Below are 23,262 nucleotides of genomic sequence, written 5' to 3'. Positions count from 1 at the left end.
AATCTTGTCCTTGTCTGTAGGCCCTTCTGTGGTGGGCCTTGTCTCTTCTCCAGGGATGGGCAAGTTGCTGGTTGGGGCCCCCCTGGTCCCAGAAACTGAGGAGCAGTCAGCGCTGAATGAGACACACAAGGGCCGGTTGCAGAAAGTCTCCCATGTCCTTCTCTCAGATGTCATGTCCGCCTTTGTGAGCAATAAGGGCACTCAGGACCTCAGCTCCCCAGTCACCTTTGTCTTCAAGCATGTGAGTGCTGGTGATACAGGGCTGTGAGTTTTGCAAGAGACCTGAGTCCTGGTCACAGTCCTGGGTTTCAGGGGCTCTCCCATGGGTGCATCTTATTCCCAGAAAAACCCATCACCAGCAGGATTTGGGTCAGCATTTCTGACAACCAGAACCACCAGCTCACACCTTGCCCTGTCCCTACAGTTAGTGACCCCAGGACCAAGGCAGAAGGTGTTCTGTGTCTTCTGGGATCATGGCCAGAATGGAAGTGGTTATTGGTCCACCAAAGGCTGCTGGATGGTGGGTACTGAAGACACCAGCACCACCTGCCAATGCAGCCACCTCAGCAGCTTTGCTGTCTTGATGGCCTACTATGATACGGAGGTGAGAGCCTTGAGAAGGGAGTTTGTTCACTCTCTATTGTGTTGTAATAAATTCCCATGCATGTTGCACCTAAAAAATACATGTAATTTATTATTCTTCAGTTTATGTGGGTCAACAAATAAACATGGTATAGCTGCATTTTCCAGTCAGGGTCATCATACTTAAGCATCTCATTTGAGAATTGCTGCCCTCCATTTCCTTTAAAATATTCACATTTCTGTTTTTTTCATCTCTGTCCCTCTTTCTCTCTCTCAACTACTTATATTAAAATTAATTTTTTAAAAATTCTCCTTATGGATTTAAGATGATTTGAAAAATCAGGCAGGAAAAATTTTAATCTTTAAAAAATAGAAGCTCTAGCCAGTTTAGCTTAGAGGATAGAGCATCAGCGTGGCAACTCAACAGTCCCGGTTTTGATTCCTGTCAAGGGCACAAGCCCGAGTTGCAGGCTCAATCCCTGTTAGATGGAAAGCAGGAGGTAGTAATCAATGATTCTCTCTCATCATTGATGCTTTTCTCTCTCTCTCTCTCTCTCTCTCTCTCTCTCTCTCTCTCTCTCTCTCTCTCCTCTCTTAAATAAATACAAATGCATTTTTTAAATAAATAATAAAAATTAGACTGGAAATATTAATTTTAAGTTAGCACCATCATCAGTACATTTCCTTCTTTAACCAAGGGTCTAAATCTGTAAGGAACAGGTGTTGCAGGGATGAAGTAAGTCCAAAGCGGGAAATTGATTCCAGGACATCGAGTCTCCGGATACAGACTCTGTCACACAATATCACTTCATGGGGATGGAGGGTGATGCTCAACATGGAGCCATGCACCTCTGTGACTATCACATGAAAACCTATAAGCTTAGTCATGAAGGAAAAGCAACCCTATGATTTCCAGGGCTTGGACCTGAATGAGTACTCTCTTATCCATCAATGTTTACAGGGTTTGAATCAATCAGTTCAGAACCTTCTAGAATTCTAAGAGTATCCATAAACATCACAAATTTACCTGGCTCCTCCACTCCTAACTGTGTTGTAACCTGCCCAAAACTGAAAATGGTAGAAGTGTCATTAACCCAGATTAGGAGAGTGTGACTACTCTCTCCTCTTTGCTGGGTCCCAGGAGGAGGATCCCGCCCTGGCTGTGATCACCTACGTGGGGCTGAGCCTCTCTCTGCTGTGCCTCCTCCTGGCGGCCCTCACCTTCCTGCTGTGCAAAGCCATCCAGAACACCAGCACCTCACTCCACCTGCAGCTCTCACTCTGCCTCTTCTTGGCCCACCTGCTCTTCCTCACGGCCATTGACAGAACCGAGAACAAGGTACTGACACTGTCCCAAAGGATGCAGGCCTTGACAAAGAAATGAGGAATATACTTGCATTGGACACATTAATAAAATGACTTTGAGTTTGGGGAAGGTTGTAGGGGTAAGTAGCCAATTTTACATGGACTGACCCATCTAGAAATCACACCTTCTTTGGACAATTACTTCATATACAGCTTTATTCTTACAAATGGCAAGGTATAGGAGAGGTCCTGGGACCATGCTCCACCCTGACAATTACACCTGGTAACTTGCAGTTCTCCCCCAGGTGCTGTGCGCTGTCATCGCGGGTGCCTTACACTATCTCTACCTGGCCTCCTTCACCTGGATGCTGCTGGAGGGCCTGCACCTCTTCCTCACCGCTCGCAACCTGACGGTGGTCAACTACTCCAATGTGAGCAGGTTCATGAAGAAGTTCATGTTCCCTGTGGGCTATGGAGTCCCAGCTGTGATTGTGGCCATTTCTGCAGCATCCAGGCCTCACCTTTATGGAACACCTGCTCGGTAATGGCAAATTTCCATTCTTTTTTCTTCTTGTCCATGACCATGACTTTGTGAAATCAACATAGCATTCTGCTTATGACAGATCATATGAATAGAGACAATAAATGATGATGGCTAAGGCATCTTTCTGATGGCTATTCTATATAATAAAAGGCTAATATGCAAATCAACAAATGGTGGAAAGACTGGTCAGTATATGTGCACTGACCACTAGGGGGCAGATGCTCAATGTAGTAGCTGCCTCCCAGTGATCAGTGCACTGGGCCAGGGGGAGCACCTCTCAGCCAGCAGCTGGGCTCACAGGTAGCGAGTTCAGCAATAGTGGCAGGAACCTCCCCAGCCATCATAGTAGCACTAAAGACCCCTTGAGGGAGAGTGGACCTACACTAGCAGTCAAACATCCCCTAAGGGGTCCCAGACTGGGTAAGCGCACAGGCAGGACTGAGGGACTGACCCCTCTCCCCTAGTGCCCAAATGTTGTTCACCGGGCCTCTAGTTTATAATAATTAAGAAGAATGTCTCTAAAACTCTCCATAAATAACAAAGGTGTAATGAAAAAAAGGTGCTTTGGACATCATTATAAACAATGTAACCTACCTCTTTATCCAAATCGTACAGGTTGTCTATAATTTATGTTTGGAAAAATAGACCTGATTTAAGTAATCTAAACTATATAGATGTAACACGGTTGAGATTTTCATGGTGCTTACTCTGTGACAGGCACTTTTTAAGATATTTCAGAGAGAAAGGGAGAGGAAGAAAGAAACATCAATTGTTTGATGGGCGGCGGGGTGCATGGAAGCAGGAATGAGGAGTGACTGCTAGTTGGATTGAGTATTTTGAGGAGTTGGAAATGTTCTCAAGTTAAATTGTGGTGATGATGACACAACACTATGAATATTTTTAATATATTTTTATTGGTTTCAGAGAGGAAGGGAGAAGAAGGGAGAGGTAGAGAGAGACAGAAACATCAATGATGAGAGAGAATCATTGATTGGCTACCTCTTATATTCCCCCTACAGAAGATGGAGCCCACAACCCAGGCATGTGCCTTTGACCAGAATCAAACCCAGGACCTTTCAGTCCACAGGCCGATGCCCACTATCCACTGAGCCAAATAAGCTAGGGCAACTTTGAATGTTTTAAAAGTCACTAAACTGTACAGATTAAATGAGTGAATGTTACAATGTATTACGTGAGCTACTTCTCAAAAAAGCCATAATTTAAAAAACTCAGCCTAGTTGGTTTGGCTCATTGTATAGAGCATTAGCTTCCAATTGTTGCACTGTGTCTCATTGTGTATCTGTGAGATGTGTGGAATTGAAGGCCTGCTTACTTTCTTCACAACAGTTTCTTCAGAGCCAACCAGAGAGCCCATCACAGAAGAGACACTCACTGTTTGTTGATGAATGAATTGAATGAATTTTCATAATTGTTCTACATTTCTAAGGACCAATGCATTTTTAATTCTCTTTCTTAGCTGCTGGCTCCACCTGGAAAAGGGTTTTATATGGTGCTTCCTTGGACCAGTCTGCGCCATCCTCTTTGTGAGTGAAGACATCACAGCATCCTTAATGCTCAGCTGAGGGTCATTAGAATTATATGGAGGCGGGAGGTGACATGAGCAAGAATGTCCCTGGGTTGTCTTCGGTTTGTTTTCGTTTTCTAAACCTGCTCCTACAAGTACAAGCTCTAGCACTGTTACTAAATATGAAAACTACTTCAGTGTGGAATTTCTGTTGGACAGGTTTAATGTCTATCTTTTATTTTGAGACAACAAACTAAAATTGTATTCACTAAATCTTGTGTGTTTTTCTGAAGATCAATCTAGCTTTCTTTCTGATGACCCTCTGGATTTTGAAAAGTAAACTCTCTACACTCAATAGTGATGTGTCCACACTCAAGAAGACAAGGTAAAATGGAGATGAGGGTGACAACCCCACAGACATGAGTGGTCCCAAGAGCAAATCCATGAGCTACAGCAGCCCTGATGTCCCTTCTCTGGGTCTTCTGAGGAAACCCAGAGTAAAGAGATGCAGCTGTCCTTCAATGGCAGCCAGCTTGGACTCAGTGGTGGGCTGCTGATTTTCCAGGCCCAATGTTCTGTCTCTAATCCCATTTTGTAACACCCTCAGCCACAGGAAGGATTGACATTGGTTGATAAACATTCTTAGGACTTTTATCAGCAGTCCTACAACAAAAGTACAGAGAACCTGTGTGCCCGTAGGAAAATCAGATTCCTCTCACAACCCCTCTACACTTCCATACCCAGTGTCCTTTCCACATTTTGCATGTCATTATTCCGTTGTGTTAGTCATTGGAATAGTCTGTGACCTTTATGAAAATAGAAATCTTGCCTCTGTTACTTTTAGTGCCCAGGCCCCAGAACACAGCCTGATGCACTGAACACACTTGGTAATGTTGGTTGAATAAAATTAGGCACCACCAGAGAGCATTACAGAATTTTTTTTTGAAACTTACATTATGAAGTGTCACTACTCAGTTCAAACAAAATGTCATCCTGGACCCAAGTAGCACTTCTATTGTGGAGAATCTTTGACAGTCAAGGTCAAAGCTGAACACAACTCTGTCTGTGAACTCATGACCCATAGGAGAAGGCAGGAGCATTCATTGGGTGGAGATGAGAATGGCCTTGATTCTGTTGCTCTGGGTGCACCATGGGCCTCTCTTCTCCTCCTACCCAGGATGCTGACATTTAAAGCGATAGCTCAGCTCTTCATCTTGGGCTGCACGTGGTGTCTGGGAATCCTGCAGGTGGGTCCAGCTGCTCATGCCATGGCCTATCTCTTCACCATCATCAACAGCCTGCAGGGCGTCTTCATCTTCCTGCTGTACTGTCTCCTCAGCCAGCAGGTACCACTGTCCACCTCCCGCCCATGACTCTTTCCATTCTTACCGCTCTCAGAGAGCTGACTCAGAACATGCTTTGCCTCTGCAGGTCCGCCAACAATACAGGAAATGGTGGGAAGGGGTCAGGAAAACCAAAGCAGAGTCTGAGCAATACACCCTCTCCAGCGGACTCCTGTCAGATGCCCCTAAACACAGTATGGTAAGGTCATGCATTGCTCCCAGAGCACTTTTCTAACTGATAGAGTACCTCATGCCCAACACTCTGAACGACATGGGTACACAGCAGGTGATGCCCGAGGATGGCTTCCACTGAATTTACTCTTTGATTCCTTAACCGTTAGCAATGGTCTCAGTTAGAAAATATATATTTTGCTCTTACTCCTTAGGACTGTGTTCATCTTGACTTTTACACATTAGCACTCTTATTGAACATATGCCGAGTGTCATGTATGGTTAGCTAAATTAGCAAGAATCAATTATCTGAAGCAGGGATTCCCATTCCACTCGTCCCACATTATCTTACCCTTCCATCCACTTCTATCTTGTAGTCACTCAGAACCACACAACAAAAAGGCAAAAATGGCAGGGGGCAGGGGCAATAATGTACATATTTAAGAAATAAATGGAAATAAGTATTAGCTAGCATTTTAGACTTAAGGAGTCTGCCTGATATGTTCAGCACTCTCCATCCACTGTAAAACCAGGAAGGAAAAGCCATCATTGCATGGGGTAATTCATGGCAATGATTACTAAGAACCACCAGTGGTTTGGATTTACCAAGTTCTTTTTTACAGTTTCCCACTGAAAGCTATACATTAGACAGTCCTATTGTTCTTATCTTCTCAGTTTGTCCCTCATGTGGCCAGATGGCTCAGTCTCCATCTCCCCCTCCTGAGCCAGGCTTCCATCTTCATGTCTGAACCACTGCAATACCCTTCTGACTGACTATCCCTTACTACTCTTATCACCTTCCAATGCCTTTTTATACAGAATCAGGGGGATTCTTTCAAAACACAAATGAAATAATGCTATTCCTGTGTTAAACCTGTTACATGTACTTTTTGTTGTGTTAAGTTCTGAATAATTTCCCAAAGGACATTATTTATAATCTTCTTTCTTGTTGAATTTTGGGTGATATTTGTTTTTTAAAAAAAAACAAACAGGTTTCAAGTGTGCAACTCAATAAAACATCTGCACACTGAATCGTGTGCTCACCACCCAAAGCAAATTATCTTTGCATCCATTTATCCCCCTTTGCCCATTTCCACCTCTCCCCAACCAATTTTTTCTCTTGCTATCACCATACTTTTGTTCATGTTTATATGTCATATGTATGTGTGTGTGTGTGTGTATATATATATATATATATATATATATATATATATATATTTTTTTTTTTTTTGCTTAATCTCTTCACCTTTTTTTCACCCAACTCCCCCAAACCCCTCCCATTGATAGCTGTCAATCTGTTCTAAATATCTATGCTTCTATTTCTATTTTGCTAAATTTCTTTGTTAATTAGATTCCATATATAAGTGAAATCATATGGTATTTGTCTTCTTACTTCACTTTCTATAGCAATGAGGAGGTCCATGCATGCTGCTGTAAAGAATAAGATTTCCTTCTTTTTTTAATATCCACTTGGTATTCCATTATGTAAATGTACCAATAGCTTCTTTTATCCACTACTCTGCTGATGGACGCTTTGGTGCTTCCAAATCTTGACTATTGTATATAATACTGCAATGAACATAGCAGTGCACATATTCTTTTGAATTAGTGTTTTGAGTTTCTTTAGATATATTCCCGGAAGTGGAATTTCTTGGTCATACGGGAATTCCATTGTTGTTGTTTTTTAATTCCATTGTAATTGTTTTTTAACAACTGTTGTTGTTTTTTTAAACAATTCCATTGTTCTTGTTTTTTAATTCCATTGTTGTTGTTTTATAAAAACTTCTAATACTCACCCAAGAGCATGTTTGGAGAAAGAGGAGAAGGGATAAAGAGAGAGAAAGTGAGAGATGTGAGGACAAAACACTAATTGGCTGCTTCTGTATTCTCCCTGACTAAAGATAGAAGTCACAACCCAGGTATGCTCCCTGAACAGGAATCCAACCCACAGCCTTTCAGAGTCTGGGACAATACCTCAACCAACTGAGCCACACTGGCTAAGGCCCATTTTTAATTTTTTGAGGAAACTCCGTACTGTTTTCTACAGCAGCTGCACCATTTGTTCTTCATTTGCTCTGTGCTGAAGTGGAGCAAGGCCAGTGGGCAGTGAGTGTGTGCTGGTCCAATCCATCCCCTTTGTTCTCAATGCCTCCCAACTTGTGGCACCTTTCCATCAGTGCTCATTCTCAGGCAGACAAAACCCAGTCCCTCAGGCAGACCCTCAAAATGTTAGAATGCTGGCGGTACAATTCAGTCATCTCCTGTGGCAAGATGGTGCCATGAATTTTCCTACTGGCTTCAATGCCATGTCATACTCAATGCAGCTGCAGTATAGGAGCCTTTCAAGTTATCTCTGGATTTTTCACAAAGGAAATGGATTCATGTATTGTTATTGAGTTGATGTAGCCATGAGGGGAAGGAAGTCTGGAGCTTCCTATCCTGCCATCTTGCTGGCATTACCCCTAATCTCCATTCTTTGAGTAAGGACACAAGTCACATTGTGTTAGAGCTCACCCTGATGTACTTATTTTAACTTCAAACCTCTTTTAAAAACTCTTTGTCTAAGTATAGTCATGTGTTGAGCTCCTGGAGGTTAGGATTTCAATATATAAATTTTGAGGGTATAAAATTCAACCAGCAACAATACTATAGCATGAATGACCCTCTAAAGCAAATAAAAATAAATTCTGATATAATTTATTAAATTATTAAAAAGTTTAAAAAATCAGATATAATAGGTTATATATTGTACAATTCTATTGATATGAAATATTCAGTATAAGTAAATCTGTGGAGACAGACAATAGATTGGTTGTTGCCAGGAGCTTGGAGAGATGGGAAATGACTACCTAATGAACATGGATTCTTCTTTGAGGAGATGAAAATGGTTTAGAACTAGATAGAGGGGAAGATTGCATGCAGCATATGTATTAAATGCCATTGAATCATGCACTTTAAAATGATTTCTTTTATGTTAAGTGAATTTCATATATTACATAAGTTTGTAAATTTGATATTAAGTAAAAGTACATTTGTCTGTTTATTATACATACAGAGATAAAACAATGTGTCAAAAGAATAATTGTAAAGGAACATTCATGTTCCTTTAAATTTTCCAGAAAAACTGAGAAAAGACTTGAATATTTATTTATTAGCCATTTCCATCATATTAGTTTTCTCTCTTCCCCAGGTAAAAGATGATGGATTGACAGCAGAAAAGAGAAAATTAAGTCAATTATAAGAAAACCAAAGGTGAGTGATTAAAGAAAAACAGGTAAAATCATATGATTTTTGTCCTTTTCTATCTGACTTATTTCACTTATGTCCTAATACTCTCAGGATTGATGTTGCAAATGGCAATATTTAATCTTTTCTATGACTGATTAGTTTTCCATTGTATATGTGTCCCACATCTTTTTCATCAATTCTTCCTTCAATGGACAAATAGGTTGTATACATATCTTGACTATTATAAATAGTACTGCAATGAACATATCTTTTTAAATTTATTTTTATACCCTTGAAATAGATACTCAGAATATTATTGCTGAATTTTAAAAAATTATATATGTTAACATTATAACATATAATGTTATTAACCAATGCTACCTCAATAACAAAGAAAGAAAGAGAGAGAGAGAGAGAGAGAGAGAGAGAGAGAGAGAGAGAGAGAGGAAGGAAGAAAGAGAGAAAGGAAAGAAGAAAGAAAGAAAAACATGAGCATATTTCACAGACTATTTCCCTGGTTAAACCTTTCCCACTAGAATGCAGTTGTTATTGTTGTTGTTTTTGTTCATTTGATTTTTTTTTGTTTTTTTGTTTGTTTGTTTTTTGGTAATGTCTAAACTTTCATAAATGGGTATATCTCTCAATATAATATTTTCTGGTCCATTATTACACAGGAAAACTTTATACCTTGAGCTAAATAAATGATTTCAAATAAAACAATGTATAGGAAAAGTGCCCCAAGTGAAAACAAAGGAAAGTGTGTGTCTCAGATATTGCTTGTGCTAAGAGAGGCCATCATAACATCACACTCAATGTCAGTCATTCCTTATTATTGTGTGCTCATCCTGAACTTGTTTCCTCCAGATGTTTTACATTTTGCTAAAACTAAAGGTTTTTTTCTACAATGAGTCAGTCCTCCAATAGACAAGAGAGTAAAAAAGAAAATCTTGGAAATGTAAGCAATGAAGTAGAAGTATGAGTTCTTACCAAACTACTGTTAACAACTATGTTCATTTGGCAGTCAATAGGAAATGATGTTTTTAAGTATTTATATCCTAACATGATATTTTATTACTGACACATAAATCTTTAATTGGTTTTAGCTATATTTCAGGAAATTGGTGGAGAGTTATAATACAGTCTTTCCCACCTATATAATAAAAGCCTAATACACTAAGTGTCTAGTTGGCCATTCAAAGGAAGTGCAATATGCTAATGATATGTTAAGGCAGCTCAACTGCTCACTATGGTAAGCACTAACCACCAGAGGGCAGACGGTCCAAACAGCTAGTTAGCTGGCTGTTGGGGTCCAGCTGATTGGGACTGGGTGACACAGGCTAGACATGCCCTGGAGCCCTTCCATGGTCCCTCCCAGGTTAGCCCACCTCACACATCTCTTTTTTTTTTAATATATATTTTATTGATTTTTCACAGAGAGGAAGAGAGAGGGTAGATAGTTAGAAACATCGATGAGAATCATCTATCAGTTGCCTCTTGCACACCCCCTACTGGGGATGTGCCCGCAACCAAGATACATTCCCTCAACCAGAATCGAAACCGGGACCTTTTAGTCCGCAGGCCAACTCTCTATCCACTGAGCAAAACCAGTCCCGGCACCTCCCACATCTTTCCGCAGCCTAATCATGCTCCAGCAGGGTCCCTCAGCTTGACCTGCACGCTCTCTCAATCCAGGACCCCTCAGGGAAAGTCAAAGAGCTGGTTTTGGCCTGATCCTGCAAGCCAGGCTAAAGGTTCCCTCTGATGTATGAATTCATGCCCTGGGCCTTTAGTTTAAAATAATGGACTATAGGGTCAAAATGGACAGTTTTGTGTGGATCTTCTTTTTAGAAATAACTGACATTAAACAGTAGATACCTGAATTGAGAACATGTTAGTGTTCATAGCATATGGAAATGGCATAAATATGAAGTTGTATGCAAAGAAGTAGTAATTAATGCACAAATATAGAATACTAACAATTTCTTTGCCATCTTTTTCTCTTACCCTTCTCTTTAGAACAACATGACTCAGTCACAAATAACTTTAATCATGGCTTGTTCATCCATCCATCCATCCATCCATCCATTCACCCATCCATCATCTTTGAAGCAAGTCAACACGCCAGGTCCAAGAATCACCAATGCTCACTTCTCCATATCTTAATTTTTCTTTCCAAATTTCTGCCTGATGCAGCCTTTCCTGTGCAATGCACATTGCTAAGTCCATGTGTCTTGGCTACCAGTTACACAAAAATGAATATAGCAGTTCCTTGCCATCAAGGCACTCGCAGTCCATGGCAGTGTTACTCAAAATGTGGTGCATGAGCTGGTATTGGCCCTTGAAGAAAAAAAGAACCTTGGGATAGACTGTAAATCAGCAACTTCACTAAGCTTTAGTTCAACTGACATTTATTCCAGAACAAGATTTTATCAATAAAGGAAGCAGTGTGTTATGTAACTTTCTCGTGCAAGCTCCTGCTCTCCATGCAGACTTGTCACCACTGCTCTGAGTACTGATCTAGAGTCTTCTTGCAAGGTAGATTTCATGGCAAATGTCAAAAGCAATGGATAAGATCTAGCTGTATGGTTTTGTTGACATTGAAGAGAGACATAATGGCGTTGGTCTCAGAGACGTTGAGAAAATGCTGCACAGCTGGCTTTGAAGATGGAAGAAGGAGCATGAGCCAAGGCATGCAGGCGGCCAGCAGCACTAGCAGGCATTAGAAAGAAACAGATCCTCCCCTGAGCCTCTAGAAGGTCCCCAGCCTGCACAACCCTGGATATTACTCCATGAGGCTCATTTCAAGCTTTTGACCACCACACTGTAAGAGTATGTATTTGTTTGTTTTAAACTACAAGCATGGGAATACTTATAGCAGCCTTAGTATTCTAATAGAGACATTTATTCAATAAAAGTTGTCTGAGGGGCCGGGACCGGTTTGGCTCAATGGATAGAGCATCGGCTTGGGGACTGAAAGGTCCTGGGTTCAATTCTAGTCAAGGGCATGTACCTTGGTTGCGGGCACATCCCCAGTAGGGGGTGTGCAAGAGGCAGCTGATGGATGACTCTCTCTCATCAATGTTTCTAACTCTCTATCTCTCTCCCTTCCTCTCTGTATAAAATCAATCAATCAATCAATCAATAAATAAATAAATAAATAAATAGTTGTCTGAGGGAACTGAGTTTAAGCCTCTTCATTCATTAGCTCCCTTGGGTATGGGAATTTTATGTTAACAAGCATGAAGTAGCTGAAACTGGTTTGGCACAGTGGATAGAGCATCAGCCTGTGGACTGAAAGGTCCCAGGTTTGATTCTGGTCAAGGGCATGTACGTTGGTTGAGGGCACATCCCCAGTGGGGGTGTGCAAGAGGCAGCTGATCGATGATTCTCTCTCATCCTCATTGATGTTTCTAACTCTTTATCCCTTTCTCTTCCCCTCTGTAAAAAATCAATTAAAAAATATTTTTTAAAAAAATCATGAAGTAGAAAATAAATTTTAACTAGATTTTCATCTGATACAGTGAAGGATTCACTGCATAAATGTAAACTTTGGTGCCTTTGTCGCATTAAGAGTTAAGGTACAATGGGTGACCTCTATTTCTCCATCTGCATATGTAACTATAGTGACTTTTTTCTCAGCACTCTATATCTTTGCCTAGAAGTTGGCAATTCTTCAATTTATACTCTGCAAGAACATGACAGACTTTCCATTAAACGTAGAGAACACATGACCACTGAGGGAAAAGGCTGAGTGTGGGATAGGAATTCCTACTAATTGTTAAAATAAAGAAAGGAAATGGGTAACCAATTCAAAAATATATGCATCCTTGCCAAGGATAAAATAATTCCAAATAAAACTATTTCGTATTCTTCTTTAGCCTTATTGAATAACTAGAGGCCCAGTGCATGAAAATTCATGCACTAGAGGTGGGGGGGGGGATCCCCCTCAGCCCGGCCTGCCCCTCTCACAGTACAGGAGCCCTCAGGGGCGGGAAGCAACCCAGTGATCAAGGGAAGGTGATGCCCCATCACATCTCTGCTGCTGCCAATGCTGGTAGTGCAGACCTCGGCCGGCTCTGGTTACCTGCTCCTCAGGCAAACCTGGGCAGGCAACCCTGGGCGTCTGGGCAGCTTACATCTGAGGCTTGGCCGTGGAAGCTGGGGATTGAGGGGACGGGGAAACTCATGAGGCAGACATGCCAAGCGGTTGGGCTCCCTGGGGGTGGGCCAGGCTTGCGGCATGCCTGCCACCCTGGCATGGCTGAGGAGACTGGGTGCCACCATCTTTGAGGGCAGGGCAGTCAATTAGCATGGTCCCTCTTTATTAGATAGGATATTTTCTCACATGAATATCCAGCATGAGAGGAGATACTGCAATGAATATCTCAGGAACTGCTCTGTAAGATGCCATCTACCTCCACTGGTCAGGAATTTTTCAATAAACATTCTCAAATACACACCACCATTAAAATTTAATGCAAACAATCCCCATCCATTGCACTGTTCTTCCCACCTATTACCCAATTACCTCCTCCCTGAAAAACAAATCTCTAGTACATTTTCATTTTACTGCGATCACTTCATGCATCTCCCTCATTCTACAGTGTCAGTCAACTGTATATGAGTGCCCATCACTTAATTGTCAACTATGGCCCTTCTAGTGCCAGAATCAATCAAACACATTTTTCTTAAATAAGTTCAATAAATTACATATTGTTAACTAGGAATGCAGACAGAATGATCTCTTGTCTCTGGGCTAGGCTGTTGATGCTCTCAGGTGACTCAGGTAAAACATGACAGGTTCCATCCTCTCTGACTCTCTCCTGATGTACCTCCCAGGCTCATGGGATCTTGAGAGGAAGGTCTCCGTGTGGAAGTCTGATTGCTCCCTGGATGGTTGATGATGGAGACTGAAGCTCTGCCCCATACAAGACATCAGGAAGGAGTGAAGCATCAGTTCCTGAGCCAGCTTTGGAATCAAAAGCAACAGCCATGCCCTGCCTGCCAGTGCTGTATAGGCTGTGGACTGCACAGGGGGGATATTTACAGCTTATCAGGCACATTTCCCTCATGTTTTTCCAATATGTAAGCAAGTGATTTCACTCTGGGCCTCTGGAAAAACAAAGGAAATATTTCCTAATGATTTTCTGGTCCCAAAAGGCCACATTGGAAGTCTTTAATTCAGTTCTTATGACTCCTTGTCTTAACCTCACATGCTTTCTAATATAACCCTGTCCAGTGGTCGACAAACCGCGGCTCATGAGCCACGTTCAGCTCTTTGGCCCTTGAGTGTAGCTCTTCCACAAAATACCACGTGCCGGCATGCTTGTACAGTGAGATTGAAGTTTAGTGACCCAAGTGCAGAAGTTGGTTTCCTGGCCTGGGGGAGTCTATTTTGCAGAAGTGGCATAAGAACACTCAAGGGGCCAAAGAGCCATAAGTGGCTCATGAGTCGCAGTTTGCTGACCACTGCTAGAGTAGTGGCCTGAGCCTCCCTCTGTGGGGAAATCCTGGGGAGATGGAGGGAGCCCTGACTAATCACAACACATCCACCGTGGCTTGGACTTCTAGTACTATGTTGGATAAGAGTGGTGAAAGTGGACATGATGCTTTGTTCTGGTTTTAAGTGAAACACTTTTAGTTTTTGCTAATTTAGCATGATGTTGGCTGTAGATTTGTCATATGCAACCTTTATTATATTGAAGAATGTTCCCTATATTTCCATGTTGCTGAGAGTTTTTATCAAAAATGGTTACTGGATTTTGTTGAATGCTTTGTCTGTGTCTATTTATATGATTATGTGATTTTCAGGATTCATATTTTTATGTAATGTATCATGTTTCTTAATTTGTGAATATTGTACCAGCCTTGCATTCCTGGAATAAATCCCAAATGTTCATGATGTATTTCCTTTTAATGTATTTTTGAATCCTATTTGCTTTTTATTACTTACTACTAATTCCTTTCGTTGTATTCTTTATTTAAGCTATGTCATTCTTCATTTCCAACTTGTTTTTGATGGTTTCTATGTCCTCCTCAATTCCGTTGAGCATTCTAAAAACCATTACTTTCTACTCTGTTTCTGCCTCCATTTCATTTAGCTCTTTTTCTGGGGATTTCTTCTGTTCTTCCTTTTGGAGGCTATCTTTGTTTTCCAATTTTTCTGTTCTTTTGTGTTTGTTTTTGTGTATTGCTATGCCCACCTTAGTGGGTGGTCCTCCTTGTGGAACCCAGTTTTGTAGTCTCCTTTATCTTCTGAGCTGGGTCCTCTAGGAATGTTTCTTGTGTTGGTTGTTTGGGTCTTGATTGCTGTTGTCCCATTTGTGGGTGGGCTCAACCCTCAGTCTTGCTGACTGTGATGCTCTAACCCAACCATGCCATGCCAACTGTTATACAAGTGTTTGTGTCTGCTATTTGTGGAGCTTACTGGATTTTGATGTGATGTTGTTGGATCTGGCCCACTGGTATATTGGACCTGGGCCTCCTGGGAGGTTTTCTATTGCAAGCCCATGTGAGTTATTGCCTTTGCCTATATAAATCTTGGCCAGCATTACTAGATCACAATAGGGCAAAGACCCAAGTAGTCCAAAGGGTGGGGTCTTGTAGCCCAGATACTGGGTCTGCCTGACTTTGACCTTGAATGCCCCTATTCTGAGCTGTTCTCTCTTACCTCATGGACTGAGTTCTTCAGGGGTATCTGGGTCTTGACCAGGAAGGTATAAACAGACTGGAATAGGGGGTGGGTGGGCACTTCCTCTCCTTCTAATGCCTCAGCAATGCCTGGCTTTCTTGCAACACCTTGCCAACATCCCAATTAAGAGGAGCTAAAAAAATAAAAACTCAACCAAAACCGGTTTGGCTCAGTGGATAGAGCGTCGGCCTGAAGACTGAAAGGTCCCAGGTTCAATTCCGGTCAAGGGTATATACCTTGGTTGTGGGCACATCCCCAGTGGGGGGTGTGCAAGAGGCAGCTGGTCGATGTTTCTCTCTCATCAACATTTCTAACTCTCCATCCGTCTCAATTCCTCTCTGTAAAATCAATGAAAATATATTAAAAAAAATAAAATAAAATAAAATAAAATAAAATAAAATAAAATAAAATAAAATAAAATAAAATAAAATAAAATAGAAACTCAGCCCTGCTTGTAACTCCAATATTTCAGACTACCCCCAATGGCAGTGGCCTCTGTGTAGGCTCTCAACAGGCCAATGTCTGAGTCTCCTGTGTCTCCAGATCAGCCACATGGGCACAGATTTAAAGCCCAGAGTCGTTCTTCCTTGCCTCCAGTCCCAGCAGGTCAGGGCAGTATCAGCTACTCTACAGATGGGGGAGAAGCACTTTCCCTGTGCTTGAGGTGGGCAGAACTGATCTTCTCTCCCTGGATCACACTGTCCAACCCCCATCCTGCATACTGCCAAAAGTTCTTCTAGAGTATAAAGGGTCCCTCAGATTCACGGCTGGGTGTACTAGTCAGGCCACTCCGCCAGCTCTGAGTCCTTCCTCGTGGCCCCTCCTACAAACACAGATCAGGGCAAACATTCCAGCCTAGTGTTGTAACAAAGCAATTGCTCTTTGCCTGCCATAGTGCAATCTGGGTCTCCCAGTTGGACCAAGTCACCACTGATTCCCACAGCCTGATGCTACATGGACTCCCCTTTCCTTCTCTGTTGCTCTGACTCGGGATCCCTTCATGGGCCTAAGACCCCATGCTTCTGGGGGCATGCTTGTGCTGTGGCACCTTCCCTCTGACTTCCCAGCAATGCAGCTGCACAAGTAGGCTCACCCTCTCTGAGTCTTCTCCTGTACTATCGCCTCTCTCCCCCTTCACAGTATTTCAGAGAGGCTACACTTCAACTGGTGTTTCATGCTGAATGCTCTGCAGTTAGCCACAAGTCTGGACCAGAGCTTAGAGCCAGCTAATAGAGTTACTCTGCAGCCATCTTGGAATCCTCAAGGGGTGACATTTGAACAAAGACCAGAAAGAGGTAAGGCAAGCAATGTGTGGATGTCTGAGGGAGGAAGGGCAGAGTAAGCAGAGGGAACATGCAAAGGCTCTGAGGTGGGAACATGCCTGAAGTGCTGAGGAACAGTGAGGAGGCCTACGTGGCTGGAACAGAGTATGTGAGGACAGCAGAAGATAATGAGGGTATGGAGGGGACAGGGCAGAGTGCTTGGGGACATGTGAGAGGACTTGGGCTTTTGCTGTGAATCAGGTGGGAGAAATGGATGGTTCTTGAGCAGAGCAGGAATGGTCCCTGACACATGTGCTCACGGGAGCCCTCCAATTGCTATGGAGTGTGAGGGTGGAAGTGGGGGACAGGGAGTGATGATGGGGCTGGATGCAGGAATTCACCGAGAGTCTACATTCCTACCCTAGTACAGCAGAGAGCATCAGGATTCCCAGCTCTGCCTGTGTGTATGTAATTCTGCATAATCCCACCCCACTCTATCCTGTTTCCCCACCTGTAAAATGGCTCATGGTCCTTCCTACTTCATGTCTGGTGTGGAAAGGTCTGTGGAAAGTTCTCTGCTAGCTGCCATGGAGGATCCCAATGCCCCAGATACTCAACAGAAGCTATCAGAAATGAGTGGTACAGTAAAGAACCCACTGACAGCTCCAGTCTGAGTGCTAAATATTTTTTAATTCAACTCTAACTTTATTGTGTGCTGCATACAATGTCACCCCATTTTCTCTCAGCCTTATCTTCTATTTCTCCCCCCCTACACACACACACACACACACACACACTCAGCTTCAGTAATACAGGCCTCTTTGCTCTTTCACACCAGGCACTCTCCTGCCTCAGTGCCTTTGCTCCAGCTAACCCTCTGCCTGGAACATTCTTCCCCAGATGTCTTCATAGCACTTGCCTCCTCACTTTCTTCAGGACTTTCCTCAGATGTCACTTTCTTGGGGAGGCCTCCCCACCACCCTAACCCCTTTTGTTTGGTAAACCTGCCCCCACCGGCATCCCCTCCCGCTTCATTAACCTGCTTAATGTGCCCATTCCTGGCAATCTCCACAACATTCTCATGTATCATGTTCATAATTTCCCATGGGGTGGAGATTTTGCTCTGGCTTTTTCACACAGGTACCCCCCAGAGCCTAGAACAATGCCTGGGATGCAGCATTCATTGAGTGAATATGTGACTCTCAGATCTGTAAAAGGAGGAGGGTAATGCCTACTTCAGCTCAGACAGTGGAAAGATGAACTAAGGCACAACCTGTGGGGCACAAAGGAGAGGCTGTGACAGCAGAGATGCCCAGGGTGGGGGTGGGGGTGGGAGACAGTGCCATCACACTCTCGGGATTTTTTAAAACTGGGGTGAGATACACAACGATGTGAAATTTACCATTTGAAAGTGAACAATCCAGTGGCATTCATCGCATTTACATGCTGGGTGAGCCCCACCTCTATCAGAACTTCATTCTTTTTTGTGGCTGAATACTATTCCATTGCGTGGATGGATCGCATTTTGTTCACCCATTCATGTTCCCTGGTTTGTTTCCATCTTTTAGCGGTTGGGAATCTCGCTACAATGAACATGGGTGTACAGGTATTTGTTGGAGTCCTTGCTCTCAGTTATTTTAGGTACTTACCTAAGAGTTGAGTTACTGGGTCATGGCGGAACTCTGTTTAACTTTTTAAGGACGTGACAAAAATGTTGTATACAACTGGTGAAGGGAGACCCCAATCTGATAGAGTGCTGGGGATGTTTTTACTCTTACTGAAGCTCCTGGCTCTCAGAATACATCACTTCTTTCTGAGACAGGTCATGACCATCAGCACCATTGCCCAAGACCCCAAAAACCTGTGATGGAGGGAGTGGTGCAGCTGGGGAAACTGAGGCACAAAGAGAGGTTGACTTGGGCATTTAGCCTAAACCTCTTTCTTCCTTCCCTACACACCCCGCCCACATTCTGGAACTCCCTTGCAGGGTCCCTAGGAGGCAGGAGCCCTTTGTCACTGGGCACTCCCAAGAGCCCCTGCAGAATGGGGAAGAGGCTCTGAGCTTCACTAAAGCAACCAAAAAGGCACCGACTGTTATCAGCTCCGTACTACATAGCTTCCTGTTGGCTGCTGGCAGTTCCTCCACTGCCCACCACCTCTCCCCTCCCCCCTAGCTCATCCCCTTCCCCATTGGGGCCACCCCAGCCTGGGAACCTCTTCCATCTCGTCTTCCTCTAACCACTTATCCTTAGAGACTTAAAACATTTTAAAAGTTAAAAAAAAAAGTTATACAGCATCTCAGGTTCACGAAACCAATTTCCCATGACCAGCCCTAGCCAGTTTGGCTCAGTGGATAGAGTATCATCCTATGGCCTGAAGGGTCCCGAGTCCAATTTCAGTCAAGGGCACATTCCCAGGTTGCAGGCTCTATCTCCAGTGTGGGGCGTGCAAGGGGCAGCCGATCAAAGATGCTCTCTCATCATTGATGTTTCTATCTCTCTTTCCCTCTCCCTTCCTCTCTGAAATCAATAAAAAAAATATTTTTTAAGAAAAATATATATGTAAAACAATTTCCCATGACCAGCTTTAGTTTACTTTATTTTTTTATTTTTAATCCTATAAGGATCCCTCCCCCACCCCCTTTCTTTTAGTCTCCCACCAAGACCTGGAACATGACTCTGCTCTCTCCCTCCACCAGCTCAAATTTTGTTTCCTGTTCTCTCATTCATTTTGGTTGTTTATTTGTTCTCTTGCACATCTGTATGCCAAAACCTTGTTTCACATTCTCTGTGTCTGAACTTTATGACAACAGTGGCTTTTGTATGGGTCTCTGGGGACTTCTTTTTGCTCAAGACTCCACTACAACCAAGTCATTAGGTCATACATTTTAAATATATTTCAATTTATTTGTCAATTGTACCTCAGTAAACCTGATAAACTAAGATGCTACTACAAAATCCACCAAGCAAATTAAGATGTTTGTACATCACTCAGTGATTAGAATTGAGAAAGGAGTATGTTGTTAAGACTCAGCCATTGGGGGAGAACACTGCCGGCACAGTAGCCATGCCATCTTGAAGAACAGAACTGCTTGAGACTAGGATCCTATGTTGCCACCACCCAATCTGGTTTCAGATGCAAACCAGGACCCTACAGCCATTTGGGTAAAAGACCTGTGACCACAGCTGCAGACCCAGGGACACCAAGACTCCAGGCATCCCGGCCTCGGGTTTCTGTGAATCACCGAGCCCATCCCCCTCCCCACCTGCCCTCTGCAGCTACATAGGAACTGCTAGACCAGCTCCAATCCACACAAGCAGGCCTCCTGCCCACACAGGGCAGCTGTGCTACCCAATTTGAGCCTGGGTGCGCAGACAAGGAGTGTTTGTTCCCCACAGCGCGCACTCCCGTGACCTGACCCCACTCCCACACAGGGTGACTACGCTACCAAAACTTGAGTCTGGGCCCACGGACACAGAGAATCCGTTTCCCATAGTGCGCCTTCCAGCAACCAGACCTCAGGCCCACACAGGGCTGCTGTGCCACCTGACTTTGATTCTGATGAGGGCACATGGAAGTCTCTCTCCCGCAGCGCAGGGTTCAACCTCCCGCTGACACAGCGCGGCTGTGCCACCCGGTCCCCTAGGCAAACCAGGGAGCCTCATTCTCCATGTGAGACACAGCACTGAGCACCAGTGACTTGACTGTTTCTCACGGCCTGCGCACAGGATCCCTGATTTTAGCACATACTTGCTAAGAGTCGGTGATTCAAATTCTCGGCGCATGTGCACACAGGAACCCTGGGCCAGAGCATGGAAACACACAAAATGTTAGTGAAGCATACAAGATGAAGTAACCTCCATCTTGTGTTAAAACTGCTGTTTGACATTTTAACCCTGCTATTTTGGCTTCTGTAAACATTTGCTTTCTTAAATAATGGAGGAAAATAAGACTACTCCCATTCCAGAGAAGCCATAGCCTATGCCCAGACAGAGTTGTCAGTGCTGGCACCAGGCCAGGCCTTGAGATATGGTCTCATGGCCCCATCCCAGCATGCAAGCCTTTTTTCTCAGAAGGTCTGGAAGTCTCATTCCAAATTTGGAAGACAAAGAGCTGAAAAACAGTATAAATAGGGAGGACTTCCATCATGTTGGGGCCCAGAATTTGACAGAGATATTCTACTCTGAGCCCACTAGTGCTAGCATAATAATAAAAAAATAAAAAAATAAAAAACCTCCAAATTAATTTGGCTTATTAAGGAGTCTCCTGTTTTAGTTCACTGATTTACAATATAACATTTGAAGGTTCAAATCCTCAGAGTCCTCTCTCTCTTCTTCTTGTGCTCCCTCTGGCTCTGTGACCCAAAATCATCCCTGTGTTCCCCTGCTCGCCTCCATAGCCATGTGATCTTAAGCAATCACATGGCCCAGAGCTGGCCCTGCTGAGGACAAGATTGGACTTCTTCCATGGAGAGATGGACAGAGATGGGACCTTAGAGGGGAACCCACTTAAGTTTACATCATCAATAAAGTTTCCCACAAAATCCCATCTTCCCCTGCAGCTTCAGCAAATATTTTCCTTGCAGCACCCCAAGAACTCCACTTCCACTGATAACAATGGGACAGCCTGAAATAAAAATGTTTAAACTAAAATCTAGTCATGGAAGGTAGTCAAGTCTTAGACGTGTATCTTCCCTTGAAAAAGGCCAACCTTCACCTTCACTGAGCTTGTCTATTGTCTTTTTGCATCTACATAACATACCTTTGCGATTTCAGGGTAACTTCCTTTTATCCAGTCCCTCAGAGCACAATCTCCCACCTGAACAAGAGACCATAGAACCCCTCACTGTTATTGTTATCATGTGGATTGTGAACTCTTAAGGCTCCTGTACCCTCCTGCACAAAGGAGTCTGCGTCTGTTCCTTTCACTTTTTATCCAACCCCAGAGATTTCTGCTCCTGCCTCCTTAGTCTACCACCAGTGCATTTCTTGTGCCTCTCCCTTTGATTGTAGTATATAAAATATGGTGCAAAACTGACATTCTTGGGAGAATTTCCTCAATCAGTTGGGATTTTGCTTCTAGGTTATTGCTGTCAGTTTGGCTCAAATAAACTCATAAAAATTCTCTATGGGTTTGAATGTTTCTTGGGCTGACAGAGGGGAACAGAGTGTGGGGACAGGAGCCAGGGCACCCACGTGGGAGTCGATGGGGCTAGCCCAGGGTGGGGCCGATGAGGAGAGTTGGGGGGATTTGGGGTCCAGTTGAAGTCAGAGCCATCCGGCTTGCTGACAGGCCCGGTGATAGTGGTGGTGGCAGCATGTTCCTCTTCGGGCCTCCCCCGAGCTTGCAGCAAACATCTCAGTGCATTTCCAGTGTGTTAGCCCAGTTCTTCCCTGCCATGCTGGTGAGGCCAGTGGCAGGCATTGTATTCCCATTCCCATCAGGAAGACTGAGTTCCACATGGGTTAGGGCTCAAGGCACACCACAGGGGAGGAGAAGGCAAAACAATAGATGATTCTGTGGATGGTGTGGAGACACCGCCCTGGGCAGTGGCTCCTCCACCCCCACTCACAGGCTGTATAAGGGCCAGGAGGCCACAGAACGATGCAGAGCTGCCCAGCCTGGCAACACGGAACCACCCTGCCCAGACCATGGGAGGCCCCCACCTCAGCGCCTGTCACATCCTACAGGGTAAGAACTTGGGGCCCCTAAGGGAGGGGTAGGGGAGCTCCTGGTAGCACCCCTTTGGTGCCTCCATTTCCCAGTCTCCCCACACCACCCCCACCAAGGAGAAATAGGCACCACTGGCAGCTCTGGAGCCTGACATGGAGGAGGCCACATGGTTAGGCGGGAGCCAGGGCACAAGGGAGAGCAGCTGGCAGTGCCCGGGTACCACCACACCAGGCTGGAACCCCCCCGGGGGCTCTAAGGGTCTGTTCCCCACCCCCAGAGGGATCTCCAAGCTCCTTCCACTTTGGAAGTTGCTCCCTAAGAGGGGAAACTGGAGCCGGTGGAAGAAAGGGGCCGAATGAGTGCTGTGACCCCCTCAGGAAGTCACTCTTAGCAGAGTGCAGAGAAGGGGCTAGGGAGCTAAGGGGGATCCTACACAACGGGCTGACCCCAACATGTCTCCCATCGTGTGGCAGGGGAAGCCCAGAGACCCCATCTTGTGCTCCCCCAGACCCAGCGGGGACTCAGCTGTGCCTTAAGGGCTTTGCCGCTGTGGGTTGAGCCTGAGCTCTGCTGTGACTTCCCCCTGGCCTCCCTTCCCGCCCCACCCAGGGTGGCTCTAACGGTTATCAGGTTATCGGGGCAGCCCGTTGCTGGGGCAACCGGGCAACAAAGAGAGTGAAGAAATGACACTTGGGGTGCCACTCAGAACTTCCCCAGGCCACAGGGATGGGGCTCCCTGTGCCGGCCCAGGATACCAGGCCTGAGCTATTTTTTTGTTTGTTTGCTTACTTGCTTGCTTGTTTTTTATCAAGGTGAGGTGTAATTTACATAGCATGTAATTCGCCTGTTGCATGATTACAATTAGGTGATTTTTAGTAAATTTTCCCGGTCTGTGTGGAGCTCACCTGCAGGGGGCGATGTGTCAGGGGACCAAGTCA

The 23,262-nt window shown here is 44.2% G+C and overlaps 1 protein-coding gene across 1 annotated transcript in view; it reads left to right on the top strand.

The window, feature by feature from the left end:
* The window catches only part of LOC311623357 (adhesion G protein-coupled receptor E2-like), a gene marked incomplete at both ends in the record, with an annotated part of 35,774 nt that extends 14,243 nt beyond the window's left edge, over positions 1–21,531 (top strand). Inside the window, 9 exons of the mRNA XM_084885355.1 lie at positions 21–251; positions 438–604; positions 1,724–1,921; positions 2,193–2,428; positions 3,909–3,975; positions 4,250–4,341; positions 5,134–5,302; positions 5,388–5,498; positions 21,427–21,531. Coding sequence (XP_084741481.1) covers positions 21–251; positions 438–604; positions 1,724–1,921; positions 2,193–2,428; positions 3,909–3,975; positions 4,250–4,341; positions 5,134–5,302; positions 5,388–5,498; positions 21,427–21,531 — 1,376 coding nt within the window. The remainder of the gene's footprint in view (positions 1–20; positions 252–437; positions 605–1,723; positions 1,922–2,192; positions 2,429–3,908; positions 3,976–4,249; positions 4,342–5,133; positions 5,303–5,387; positions 5,499–21,426) is intronic.
* Positions 21,532–23,262: the final 1,731 nt, after the last annotated feature.

Source organism: Pipistrellus hanaki (assembly GCF_964339955.1).
Source record: "Pipistrellus hanaki genome assembly, chromosome: 5".
In the NCBI taxonomy this organism is placed as follows: domain Eukaryota; kingdom Metazoa; phylum Chordata; class Mammalia; order Chiroptera; family Vespertilionidae; genus Pipistrellus; species Pipistrellus hanaki.
The sequence above is the reverse complement of the archived record's forward strand: the minus strand, read 5'-3'. Positions and strand labels throughout refer to the sequence as shown.